The sequence below is a fragment of the Marmota marmota genome, unplaced genomic scaffold (genome assembly GCF_001458135.2).
Source record: "Marmota marmota marmota unplaced genomic scaffold, marMar, whole genome shotgun sequence".
NCBI lineage: Eukaryota > Metazoa > Chordata > Mammalia > Rodentia > Sciuridae > Marmota > Marmota marmota.
This window is the reverse complement of record NW_026000240.1, coordinates 7,328,421-7,341,173: the sequence shown is the minus strand read 5'-3', so window position 1 is coordinate 7,341,173 and position 12,753 is coordinate 7,328,421. Positions and strand designations below refer to the sequence as shown.

Below are 12,753 nucleotides of genomic sequence, written 5' to 3'. Positions count from 1 at the left end.
TCTCTCTCTCACACACACACACACACACACACACACACACACACACCAATCAATTCCCAAATCCCCTCCCAAGTTTGAGCCCCAAACAGACAAGCTAGCATTTATTTTAAAAAGCTGCCTTACTTTTCCAAAGACTCTGTTCCTGACTTAAAGATTTCTAATCAAGGTATTGGTTATATGAGTAAGCTCCGATTCACAGGACCAGATTACCTGGTTAGGATCAGGACCAACTTCATCCCAGTTGTGAGTGACATGGCCTTGGTCAATGGATTCAAAGGGCTTGTGAGAAACTGAAGGTAGAATCCTGTACAGCCAGCTAGGGAGAAACAAGAACACAAAGCCTCAGGGTAATGTTCTGAGTGACACAGAGACTGGCTCAGGAAGTGCCATCAGGAAGACCGTCAAATCAACAACCATCTATGGCTTTAATGTGAGAAGCAATGACAGCATTATTTCTTTTTTTATATATTTATTTTTAATTGTGGATGGTCACAATACCTTTATTAATTAATTAATTTATATTTATGTGGTGCTGAGGATCAAACCCGTTGTCTCCCATGTGCTAGGCAAGCACTCTACCACTGAGCTACAGCCCCAGCCCAGCATTACTTCTTAATAACCATTTGCTCTCTGGAGCTCTGGCCCCTTCTCTATTTTACACTATATCATTTTTGGGATTGAGCTCCAGCTCCTAGATATTCCCATGCTGCCAAAAAATAAAGGACTCTCTTTCCCTCCCACCAGCTGTAAGAAGTACCTTAAGGGATATCAGTGCAGGGAAATCCATAGAAAAACCTTAGCTTATTATACCTCAAGGTGCTAATCCTTGCTCTCAAAGGCCAGGGAAGTGAATTCTATGTAGACTGAGAGAATATGGGTGTTATCTTTGTTATATAAATCTGTCTTTTTCTTTTAAAAATTATAGAAGTGATACATGGAGATGGGAAAAATAATTCAAGTAATTAAAAAAGTTGTGAAAGGCAAATGGTACCTTCTCTTCTACTTTCTTCATAGCTATTTCTTAGAGGCATCAGAGCTTAATGGGTTTCTTACATATTCTCTTAGATAATTCAAATGCGTATATAAGGAAAATTGTCAAATCATTTTACCACTTTACTCTCATACCAAGAATACATTAGAGGGGCTGATCATCCCCATCTTCCCTAAGATTATTTTCATCCTGAATGAGTAAACATTAGGGTTAGAATTAGGCTGAATATAAAGGTTTTTACATATTAGGTGCAGGAATTATTTTTATAAAAATTAGTAGAAGTTATTATAGAAAATAAAATAATAAGAAATGATATTATAATAAAAGAGGAGAATAGTAAATTATTTTTATTTGGAGCTATACCAGTTTTGTGGTTCCTAAGACCAACAGATCCTTTAAAGATCAAGAAAGCCATATTATTAGATATGGAGGCATGAATTGGCAGTTCTTGCATACTTTCTCAGTAAATGAGCTTTAATCTTCTATTAAATCTTTCTATTATGAAATATCTTTAATATTAGTCTTGTAGTGAAAAAATAGTCTCTTATTTTATATTTCCTTTATTATGAGTAAGGTTGAGAATCTGTTCATTTATTAGCACTTTGTAATTTTTCTATGAATTATCTGTTCAAGTCCTGTACTGTTTTCAGTTGGGTTATTTGTCTTTTTGACATTAATCTGAAGAGGTTTTTAAATCAATACTTCTGTACTCCAAAAAATTTTAGAGTACACGTCCATGTTTTATTTCAGTATACTTATAGTTTGTTGGTTTTTTTGTTTTCTTTCTTTTTTCCTCTTCACTTCCACTCTCTGTATGTGTTAAGGCCTGGGCTAAAGTTCTGTCCACCAGGACCAGATCTCAGGCTTCAGGAAGGAAAGAAGAGTCTGATGAAAGAAATCTGAACAACACCAGGAGGAGAACCTTCCAGAAGTTGAGTGGGACACTGAAACTCACTACAAGGGACCAAAGTCTTTCCAAAGACCATTACCCTGATGGGGTACAGAAGGAGGCAGGACCCTACTTCCGACAATGGAAGAAGAGATCTGCTTAAAAGCCTTTGATCCTTTAAACCCAAGGAAAGTCTGCTTCAGGGCATGGGGGTAATTAATCTGGCCTGGCCCAATACTGAACCATCCAGGAGATAACTGGCTGACTTTGTTCTTCCATCTGATTCCTCCAACTCTTGAGGATGTGACCTCAGACCTTGGACCCACTAAACCTCTCCAACACCCAGGGGTATATGGGGTTGAAGGAATGTATGTGTATCTTGGAACCAGCTGTGTGATTCAGGGCAAGTTACTAAACTTCCCAGACCCTATGTTCCTCATCCTTATCTCCTAGGATTGTTGTGAGGACTAAAACAATTCATGTGTCGGAAATGACTGGCACGTATTAGGTGATCCTTTATTAGACGCTTTTGAACATTTTCACAAAATTCTTGAGGATATCCTTAGAGAGTTCTAAATAGATAGATGAGCCATGCCTAGTGCCCCTTATTTATTTATTTATTTATTTATTTATTTATTTATTTATTTATATCTGAGTTTATAAAACTCCCCAGGCACCTCTATGTTGCCCTGGACAGAGATTTAATTCTGACGCAGGGAACTTTGCCAGCTTCTAAATGAAATGCCAACAACTCCTTTTCAGCCTCCTGGAACACAACTCAGCTCCTGCTGGCTGAAGATATTGCTGAATAATGGGGGCAGGCAGCAGAATCTGGAGACCAGGTGGCCTGTTAGTGGATGGGCCATAAAGTCAAGAACATAGTCACGAGGCCAGGTTGTCATAAATTAGAATGGATAGAAATTGCCTGTGTGCTTACCTTTATCCTATCCATTTGGGTTTGCAGAAGGAGAAATAATTAAATGCAATAGAATTTACCTCTGATTTTTAATATATATGAGAAACTATCTTCCCCTTTTCTTCCATGCACACATCTATCAAGAGAAACCAATATTGATACACATTTACTGCCTCCTGATACTGACCTTATACTATAGCACCTGCCATATCTTGTGCTTCAGCTCTCTAAAATACTCTGGAAATACTTGTAGAAATATTTCTAGAAATACTCTGGGATGGAAACAGAAGCTCTTCTATGGTGTCAATAATGATGATGATTTTATAATAACTCATGTTAATTCAGCACTAACCATGTGCCAGGAAATATGCTAAGCACTTTACACATATTCTTTCCACAACATCCTCACTAAAACTCTGAAATAGGTCCTGTAATTATCTCTGTTTTACAAATGAAGATCTAGAGGTTCTGAGAAGGCAGATGATTTGCCCATGGTCACCCAACTGAAGAAGAAGGAGCGTGGATTTAAAGTCAGGGGCCTGATTCCAGAGTGGGTAAGACTAACCACCAATGGAAACAATAGTTATCATTGGTGTGGTCCTTTGTGTTTTTGTATTCACCATCTTACTGACTTCTCAGGAGGACCCTGTAGAGATAAACCCACCTCCTCCTTCTAAGCAGTATGATACCACCTGTCCTCTTCCCCAGATCTCCAAGGTCAGCAGCAGCCCTCTTCACAGATGCCTTAACCATAAAGTCCAATGATTAGATACTACTTATTTAAATCACGACACTTACAGCCTCCTCAATCTACCTCATCTACGGCAACCAGCCTGCCCCAGAGGAGTTAATCAAGACAGGAAGTTCATTGGCTTGGCTTACAGGAAAAGAGCAAGCAAGAATGTGACCTTCTGTGCTAATGAATGTGCTGCTTTCTAGGAAAGTCAAATTCCAAAGAGCAAAAACCTTACTAATTCAAAGCAGAAGGGGCCACAATACATGAATTTTTCAACTACTCAGGTTTTGCTTATCCAACATTTTCATGCAAAGAATGTAATGTTTTTGGTCAGCTGAGAAAGACACTGCTCTGAATCTTCTATAATTGTGATTTAATCATATGCAAAAATCAAAAAATAAGTAAATCAAAAAACAAAACTCAACTGAACAATCCTTAGAAGAAGACCAGAGTATTAGACATATTTTATTTTAAAAGAAGAAAAACACACTTCCTTCTGAGTACTGGTGAGAATTTGTAAGTGGAACTGGACTTGGGTTTTCTGTGTAGTTTGTTCCCTCACCACCTCCCACCAGTCACTTGATTCCAACTGGGAACAAGGCCCATTCCCCTCTACCTGTAACCCAGCACAGCCTAAAAGAAGAAGGATCCATGACTCTGGTAGGGGAGGTGGCACAAGGTCCTGGTCATAGTTCCCACTGTCTGCAGGTCAGAATTCATCTCATCCTCGTACCTTCTCTTATTGGTGCTCCGGGGACAAGTGAAAGCTGATCCTGAGAGCTGCTCAGCGTACAGATTGTAGGGGCAGACTTGAGGATTATTCTAAAACCAAAAGAGGCAATAAACAATGTCATTCAAATCCAAAAAGCATCCCCTTAAACGTTCCACCAACCAGTTCAGTGGGGGAATCCTTCCTGAATGGGGAGACTCTGGGCGACTGCACAAGACCACCCCAAGTCATTAATATTTCTTGTAATACCTTTTTATGTAAATGTCCCCCTGATTATAAAAGTAATATATGCTTATTGTAGAAAATTTATTAAATATGAAATCTGAAATCACCCATTATCTCACCAATCAGAAATAACCAATGTTAATCTGTAAGTGTATTTCTTTTCATTCTTATCCTCCAAAAATGAGGATCTTATGATACCTGTAACTGTGATAATCAGGACTTGCTTTTATTTTTTTAAGGAAATAATATATCAAAAGCATTTTTTGTGTGTGTGTGTGTGTGCCATGAAATATTCTCCAAAAAGTTTTGAGAGAATTTTGTTTACTGTAGTTTTGCAATTATAACCAACACTGGTACAAACGTCTTTGTACATATATTTCTAAAATAACTTATTTTCTCATCATTGTCATATCTTCTGCTGTTCAAAGGAACTAGAAGAAAAGACCCCTACCCCTGGATGTTGGGGTTTCTCCTGGAAATCCTACAGCTAATTTTACTAGTTTGAGTTGGGTACTTTGCCATAGGTAATAACCAGCAGTCCCCAAGTTGAATTTTTGTATTGTCATTGTTCTATATTCCATTTTTCCTAATAATTTGTGAAGCTTCCAAACAGTTTACCTGCTAGATTAGAAGAACTTTGTTGGGTGGAGGCCTTTTGGCCTGAGGGATGGTCATCCAAGCCCATGAGTTAGTATTCTCTAAGAATTTTATTCACTCATACCTGTCCTTCAGGCAAGGAACCTGGACAGCGAGGGTCCTCTGAAGCACATTCATTCCCAAATCCAGAAATGTACTGCATGTAACAGAGACATAAATGCCACCATTATTGGGATATAAAGAACATTTCCCAACACTGACTGACTACAAAGGTAAGAATTTCTGCATGGTCACATGTTTGAGTATGATGTTCCAGACACAATATCTTTGCTATGTCTTGACATGTAAATCATTTAGGAAAGACTATGTATTTTGTATAAATTTTAAAGACTTCTATTTAATCAATACCCTTAGTGGTACTTGGTTGATTATGGGCTTATTTTTGCTTATCTCATCTCAAGAATAAGCTCTTTAATTCTAGTTCCATCTGGAAGTTCTTGGGAGGAAGATGGTTTAAGTCCAGATTAGAAGGATCTTGCTGGGCCTAGATTGCAATCTCCCTAAGCTTGGGAATCCATTCTCCCTCCATATCCTAGAAAAAAAAAAAAAGAAACTGGGAAAATGTATGTGCATCTAAAATCACAGCAAAATCTTTGCCAGAAAGCTCTCTCCAAACTAGCCTTGCTGCAGGCAGAAACCTACGTTATCTGGCTCATCTATGGAGCACATGTATATTTATACTTATATCTGTGAGGATATGTGAAAATGAAGTTGAAAGGTAGGGGTGGCTTTCAGGAGATGTCTCAGCCCATAATTTTTCACAATGGCACAATGGAGCCTATTGTGATTGACATCTCTTAACTTTATACCCAGAAGGGAAAAGTTTAAGAGATTTCTCAATAAAGCAGATCATGGGGGATCCCTTGAAATTTACCCTCCCCCCTCCCATGGTAAATACTGCCTTATTGATCATAGTTAGTAAATGTCAATAAATATTGATTCCCAAAGCCATAGAGAGTGAAACTGAACCAAGTGTACTAGGATGACTGAAGTCACAAGCCTCTTATGAAATGAGTCCACAGTCAGCTGACATGGCACATGCTATTCTACCAGCTGTAAGAACCACAGTGGCTCTATACAGGAAAGTATCAGCTCTACCTCGCCCTTTGGATGTACTACAATTCCATTATCCTTCTAAAACAGCTTTTGTTTCTATGGAACTTTATTTTCAAAATGCCTGCAGCATTTATGGTCCTCTGGGCAATCTGATGAAGAAACAACAGATTTGTAGCATCTTGGCTCCTTACTGCCACCATCCAAGACCTGAGATTGACTCTTGCAGTATTTAACACACCTGTGAGTTTTGTCACAGGTCTGTCACTGGCTTCCTTGTTCTGTTATAAATTTCATGAAAGCTGGGACTATGGCAGTCTTGTTCTCTATGTACCCTGTGCCCTGAACCATGGAAGGTATTCAGTAGCTGTCTGTGGATTGATTTAGTTTTTCACTTATAGCCAGCTTCTACTATGAGTGCATATAGGGTTTGCTAAGTGGGGTTAGAGCCTCCTTTGCTCTAACTTAAACACCAATTGATTTTAGTTCAGGATAAGCAAAGTGCAGCCTTGCTGGGTGAGTGAAATGCCACCATCTGAGCACATTTCTTTAGAAGACATAAGAAGGATGGATGTGGGTGGAGGGTAGGCCCTCCAGAGTTCTTGGCAGCTCAGGGAAGGATGAGCTAGATGTAACATGCCTGGATGTGTGAGCGATGATCAGGCCAACAGTGTCTATATTTAGAAGGAATATTGAATGTGAAATGTTATGACCTAGAAAGCAATGAAAGTGAAATTATTCTTTTGCTTTCAGACACAGTTTTTGGGGTGGGGGGTGCTGAAGATTGAACCCGGCATCACATATGTTAAGCATGTGCTCTACCACTGAGTTATGTCTCCAGCCCCCGCAAATTTTTTATATATTTGAAAATTCATCATCACACAAAAACCCCACCAAGTTATAATCAGATTTGTTCCCAGCAGCACTGTGCTGTTTGGAATGGTATTTTGGAGGAAAGTGGCAGAGATCATCCAACATTTTCATTCTCTACAGTGAAGCTGGCCAGAGACTCCCACCCAGAAGACCCTTACCCTAATTAAGCAGAAACCCCTACTATATTTGTAATATATAAGTTCCTCTTCAGAACGTTTTCTATCAGCGAAAACTTCTGCGTGCAGAAGGGTATGGGGGTCGGTAGTTTTCTCATTTTTGGCAAATGCACGGTTTGCAGGAAAAAAAAAAAAAAAGCTCGTGAAACCTGTCTGCAGAATAGAACAAAACATGCTCGTTATATGAACCTCCCAGCACCCCCCACTACTGGGTATAAAGTTCTAAGAATTTCTGTACACATTGTTCAGTAGAAGAATTCTTAGGTGAGAGCCACCTCTGATGAACCCTGCAGTCAATAAACCTGCTTCCTGAAAATTCCTCAGGTGTCCAGCCTCTTTGTCCTACTTCAACAGAATACAGTTTTCTTTTCTCAAAATGAACCTCATGCTCACCATCAACAGGGATTGAATTTGAGTTGCTGAGAATCGGTAATGACCCCAAATTATCTTCAATTCTGTGAAATGGAATTTTTGCCCAGCTTGTAACTGAAGCCACTGAGTATGACAGTGCCTTCTCTTTGTTCAGCTGCTGCATTGTTTCTCTCTGCAAGGAGAAAGGAAGGTTCCAGAGCTGCCCAGTACAGCTGAGCTTTCTGGCAGGCATGAGTGGATTTACTTATTAACCTTTCCCATTCTTTGCAACTGTTGGCCTCAGAACAGAGGTTATATGTGTGTTCGGAACAAGGAAAAAGAGAGTTAGTGTATGTGATTCTGAAGCATTTGATTCAGGCTGTGCTTTAGAAAATAGAAAAGAAAGCGGAAAGAACAGCTGGTGGTTTGGAAGGGAGCCACCCCAGTGCTGAGAGAGGTGTGAGTTCTGAATCCCTTTCTCCAGTTTAGCTGCAGTGCATTGGCTCAAGAGGAGGTGGAAATTGCTGAGTCACTATTGACTCCTTTGGTTTTCTTAATCCTCTGAGAGCAAAGTTACGGATGAGTTTATTAGAGCTTTAAAATGCCATCTCCCTCACTGCTGAAAGCTTCTGAATTGGGGAAACTGCACTTTGCAGCTGCTTTCTCAAGGCTCTGAGCTCAAGGACAGAATCTGAACTCTGCTTTTATCAGCCCTGAAAATCCAAGCATTCGACTCCAGCTGGTTCAGTGATTATGTAAAAATTACCTTATAGGAAAATGTAGCAAAATAAAAATCTGACATTAAGCAAATGTGTTTGTATGTTTGCTTCATTTCAGATTTCAGAATAATTTGATTCAACATAAAAATATGATTTTCTTTCCAAGAGAATTTTATGCACATTTTCTAACTAAAGAATAAATTACTAAGCTCCATGTGACTTCAGTACCTTCAGTTCTTTGGCAGCTCACTAGTATACAGCTTTTTAATTCTCACCTGGTCCCCAGGATATGATTTACTTGTCAGAATAATTTTATGAGGTGCTTTCTTCTGAGTCAGATTCTAAGTACTACCTAAATGGTATATACCTCACTTCCTTTTACTGGTCATGAAGTAAAGTGAGAGAAGCCAGGGTAAAGATGGAACTACCATTACCTTTTTTACCTATGCAAAGAAGGAATCTGGTATTTCTGGCTAACATTAATTGTTAGGTCAACTTGCAGATATTGCTGTAGGTTGAGTAATGGACCTGAAATGTCTTAATCCCTGGAATTTAAGAGTATTACATTATGTAGTGAAAGAGAATTTTGCAGATATGACTAAGTAAAGGATCTTGGAGTGGGGCAATTCCTGTTTATTTGGGTGCACCCTAAATGTAATCATAAATATCATTTTGAAACAGAGAAAGAGGGAGATTTGATTGCAAAAGATGATCTAAGTAGAGATCTGAGCAATGAACTTTGAAGAGAGAGGAAGTGGCCACAAACCAAGGTATGGAAACTGGAAGCTGATGGGACCAGGGAAATAGATTCTTGTGTAGAGTTTCCAAAAGAAAACTTCCAAGTTGACACCTTGACTTTAGTCCAGTGCAACTAATTTCAGACTTTTTAAGGCAGGAGTATAGGGTTAAAGTTTAAGCTGGTTGTGCATGCCTGTAATCCCAGTGGCTCAAGAGGCTGAAGCAGGAGGATTGCAAATTCTAAGCCAGCCTCAGCAATGTAGTGAGGCCCTAAGTAACTTAGTGAGACCCATCTCAAAATTAAAAAATAAAACTAAAAAGGGCTGGAGATATGACTCAGTAAGTAGTTAAGTGCCTCCAGAGGTAGGCAATCAATCTCTGGTTTAAAAAAAAAAATTAAGCTGGTGTTAGGAAGGGACTATATGCTTTATGCTTAAGATGAATAGGAAAAAGCCTCCCAACTACATTGGTTGTTTAAAATAAATAACAAGAAAATATCAAACTCATGCAAGCAGATCTGACCAAGCCCTTGACTGAAAGTAACCAGGAACCTCATTTAAATGCATTTCCATATTAAAGACATGCTCAGGATGGAGACCTAACACAATTTTAGACACAATTTTGACCATGTGCCAAATGGTGCAGGCACAGTAAGAGATTGCAATGTAATAATGAATATTGTTATGTAACCTACAAATATGCAAATTCCTGATCCACAACTATATAAATATGTTGTTTGCCTTTTGACTTTCTTGCCATTCTGTCTATGGAATGGTCACTGCTGCCTGGCTACTCTGTTTATGGGGCTGCCACCTTTCTATATTAATCAATGCAATAAATGATTCTTTCTAACCCTCTCTTTATTAGCCATGTTTGATTTCTGTCTTGAATGAGCTGATTGACCTGCTGAGCTGGTGACATTCTGACCTCCAGAACTGTAAGAGAATAAATTTGAGCTGTTTTAAGCCATAATACTGTGGTAACTTATGACTGCAGCAAAAGGAAACTAATTATGTAAGCCAATGTGTCCCCTCTCTAGCTAATCATTACAAGTCTTTTCAGAAATGTGATCAATATAAATTCAAAGCTAGGGAATCAAGTATCGGTGATGGGCTCCAATGTCTGCATGTAAAATCAGTTCTTCATTTTAGAAATGAAGAATCCAAAGCCTGGAGAATGAAGCAACTTAAGACTGTGGGACAGTTCACTTTTAGATTTAATTTTATTATTTTATCTTTTTACTTTTCTTCCCCTAGCTGTGCTTTAATGGAGATGTGATTTCATTTGAGGTTTTATGTTGATATATCCATTAAAATGAAGGAAAAAAAAAAGACGAGAAACCTTTCTAAAGTTACGTAATGCTTATTGATTAGAATGTGCATGATGCAATCTGACTTTCTGCATTTAGATTTCTGACCTCTGCAGCTAACCTTTTCTTCTGGAGATTAGACAGCAGGCTGAGAATGCCTTTGAACTTGAGAACAAAGACCAGCATGCAATTTGCATTGGTGTGCTGGTGCTGTGCATAATAAATTGCTTAAAAATTACAGAAGGATAAGATTTTAGGTATAATTTATTTATAAATGGTAAGGATGTTTCCAGCCCTGCTGAAGTTCCTTGTAGGATTTTCATCAGAAAACAAAGTTTCTATGTTTTCTCCCTTCTCCGTGACCGAGCAGCCACCATTGACATGATGATCACATATCTATTCCCCTTACCCCTGCCCACTGCCCTGAGTTCCAGATCCATACATCCCACCACCTCCCAGGTATTTCCATTTGGCTGGATCTCCAGCAACTCCAATTAAGCTGGATCACTGGGACTCCAGAACTTGCAGAACTCTGCATATTTTGTGTCTTTGCAGATGCTGTTTCCTCTGGCCCCATCATTTTTTACTTCACCAATGCCTACTTTTTTCCCAAGACTCAACCTAAGAATAGTCTCCTTTAGAAAGTTCCTCTTGACTCTACCTAAATTGGACTTACTTCCTACCCTAGATTAATCTGCAGCATCACACACTAGCACATACTATTTGCTGAATGAAAGAATGAGAGTAAACTCTCAGTCGGGCATAAAATAAACTCTTATTCTGGTGTTGAGTGTGTTTAGGATCCCTATTAATTAGAGAGATGTTAGGTTCTTCAAACTCAGCATAGGTTAAAGGGCATTAGGGCAATGCTTAAACCCTGCATTCTGGGAGGGGGTCTGTCCCACTCAGTTTGAGCCAAGGTTCAGGGCAGTTCTGTTTAGCTCTACTTGCATCAGGCCCTGATGTCAGCCTGGGCTAGGCATTAGACATGATTGTAGATACTGGGGGATATTTTCCTTTCCCTGGCCTGAAGGCCCCAGTTTAGGAGAAGCCACCAAGACTTTTTTTCTGAGTCTGGGATTTGGATTCAGACAAAACCTAAGTACTAATCCAGTCTCTATCACCTCCCAGCAACAATCTTGAGCAAGTTATTTAGCTCTGAGCTTCACTTTTGTTATTGGTCAAATGGAAACAAGAGCATCTAGACACCAGGATTCTTTTGAGGATTACAATATAAGTTAATTCATAGTTAAATACATAGCACCTAAGAATACATAACCCACTCATGCTTTTCTAATGCACATTAATTGGAAAGAATTATTTCCTAGGGGAAGTGCTAGATACTGGTCAAAGCTGATTCTGAGTATCAAGATAACTTATCATATTAAGCATATCTGATTGGTTGCTGGAAGCAGTGCAGGAAGCTGTAGCTACAGGAACAGGTCAGAGACCCTGGGGTGAGAAACAGACTCAGTGAAAAGTGTGTCCATGGTGAAGGAGAGCCTTAGGAAATGCCTACATGTCCAAGACCATATTTGAAATGAAAAAAAGACAAGAGGTGGTCAGTATTGCTTTCCTTTATCAATTCTCCCTTGTCTCCCCCGTTATCTGCATAGACATTTCTGTGAAGCCTCTGAACACAGTTTTTTTTTTAATATTTATTTTTTAGTTGTAGTTGGATGCAAAACCTTTATTTTATTTATTTTTATGTGGTGCTGAGGATTGAACCCAGGGCCTTGCCTCTGCAGTAGGCAAGTGCTCTACTGCTGAGCCACAACCCCAGTCCCTAACACAAGGATTTTGATCACTGGAGTTTTCAGAAACTTCTATCAATTCTGGCTAAAGAAGCCACTGCAAACTTGCTAGGTGGTTTCTTTTGGTGCTGGGGATGGAACCCAGGGCATTGAGCATACCTCTGAGCTATACCTCAGCCCCAGCCCCAGCCAGATGATTTCTTACCTTCAGCTCAGCCATTTCCCTTCTGCTTTAAGTGTGATGACTTGGAGAAATCCAGATCCAGGGAGAGTGTGCAGTCAAATGCTTCTTACCACCTTCCAGATGTTCTTGTTCCCACTAATACACTGTGCCTCACTGGTCAGCAGGTCTCTCAAGGGAGCCAGAAGAATTGCTTAACCATTGAATATATTAGGGAGAAAGCCCAGCAATCTTTTACCTAAATGTCTTGCACAACTGTTTTGTTTTTCTTTGCAGTGCTGGCGGTCAAACCCAGGGTATCACACTTGCTAGGCAAGCATTCTGCCACTGAACTACATCCCCAACCATGCTTTTGGTTTTTCATTAAACACAGACTATTTCTGAAAGAGTTTGCAAAAGCATTGTTCCTCTTTACCTGACACAAATATTGGCTAATTAATTATTTGTTTCACTTG

At 39.3% G+C, this 12,753-nt stretch overlaps 1 protein-coding gene across 1 annotated transcript in view; it reads right to left on the bottom strand.

Annotated features, from left to right (window-relative positions):
* The window catches only part of Hgd (homogentisate 1,2-dioxygenase), a 50,149-nt gene extending 37,665 nt beyond the window's left edge, over positions 1 to 12,484 (bottom strand). Inside the window, exons 1-4 of the mRNA XM_015486892.2 lie at positions 12,323 to 12,484; positions 5,209 to 5,280; positions 4,266 to 4,354; positions 211 to 316 (exon numbers count right to left, since the gene is read on the bottom strand). Coding sequence (XP_015342378.1) covers positions 211 to 316; positions 4,266 to 4,354; positions 5,209 to 5,280; positions 12,323 to 12,337 — 282 coding nt within the window. The 5' untranslated portion in view covers positions 12,338 to 12,484. The remainder of the gene's footprint in view (positions 1 to 210; positions 317 to 4,265; positions 4,355 to 5,208; positions 5,281 to 12,322) is intronic.
* Positions 12,485 to 12,753: the final 269 nt, after the last annotated feature.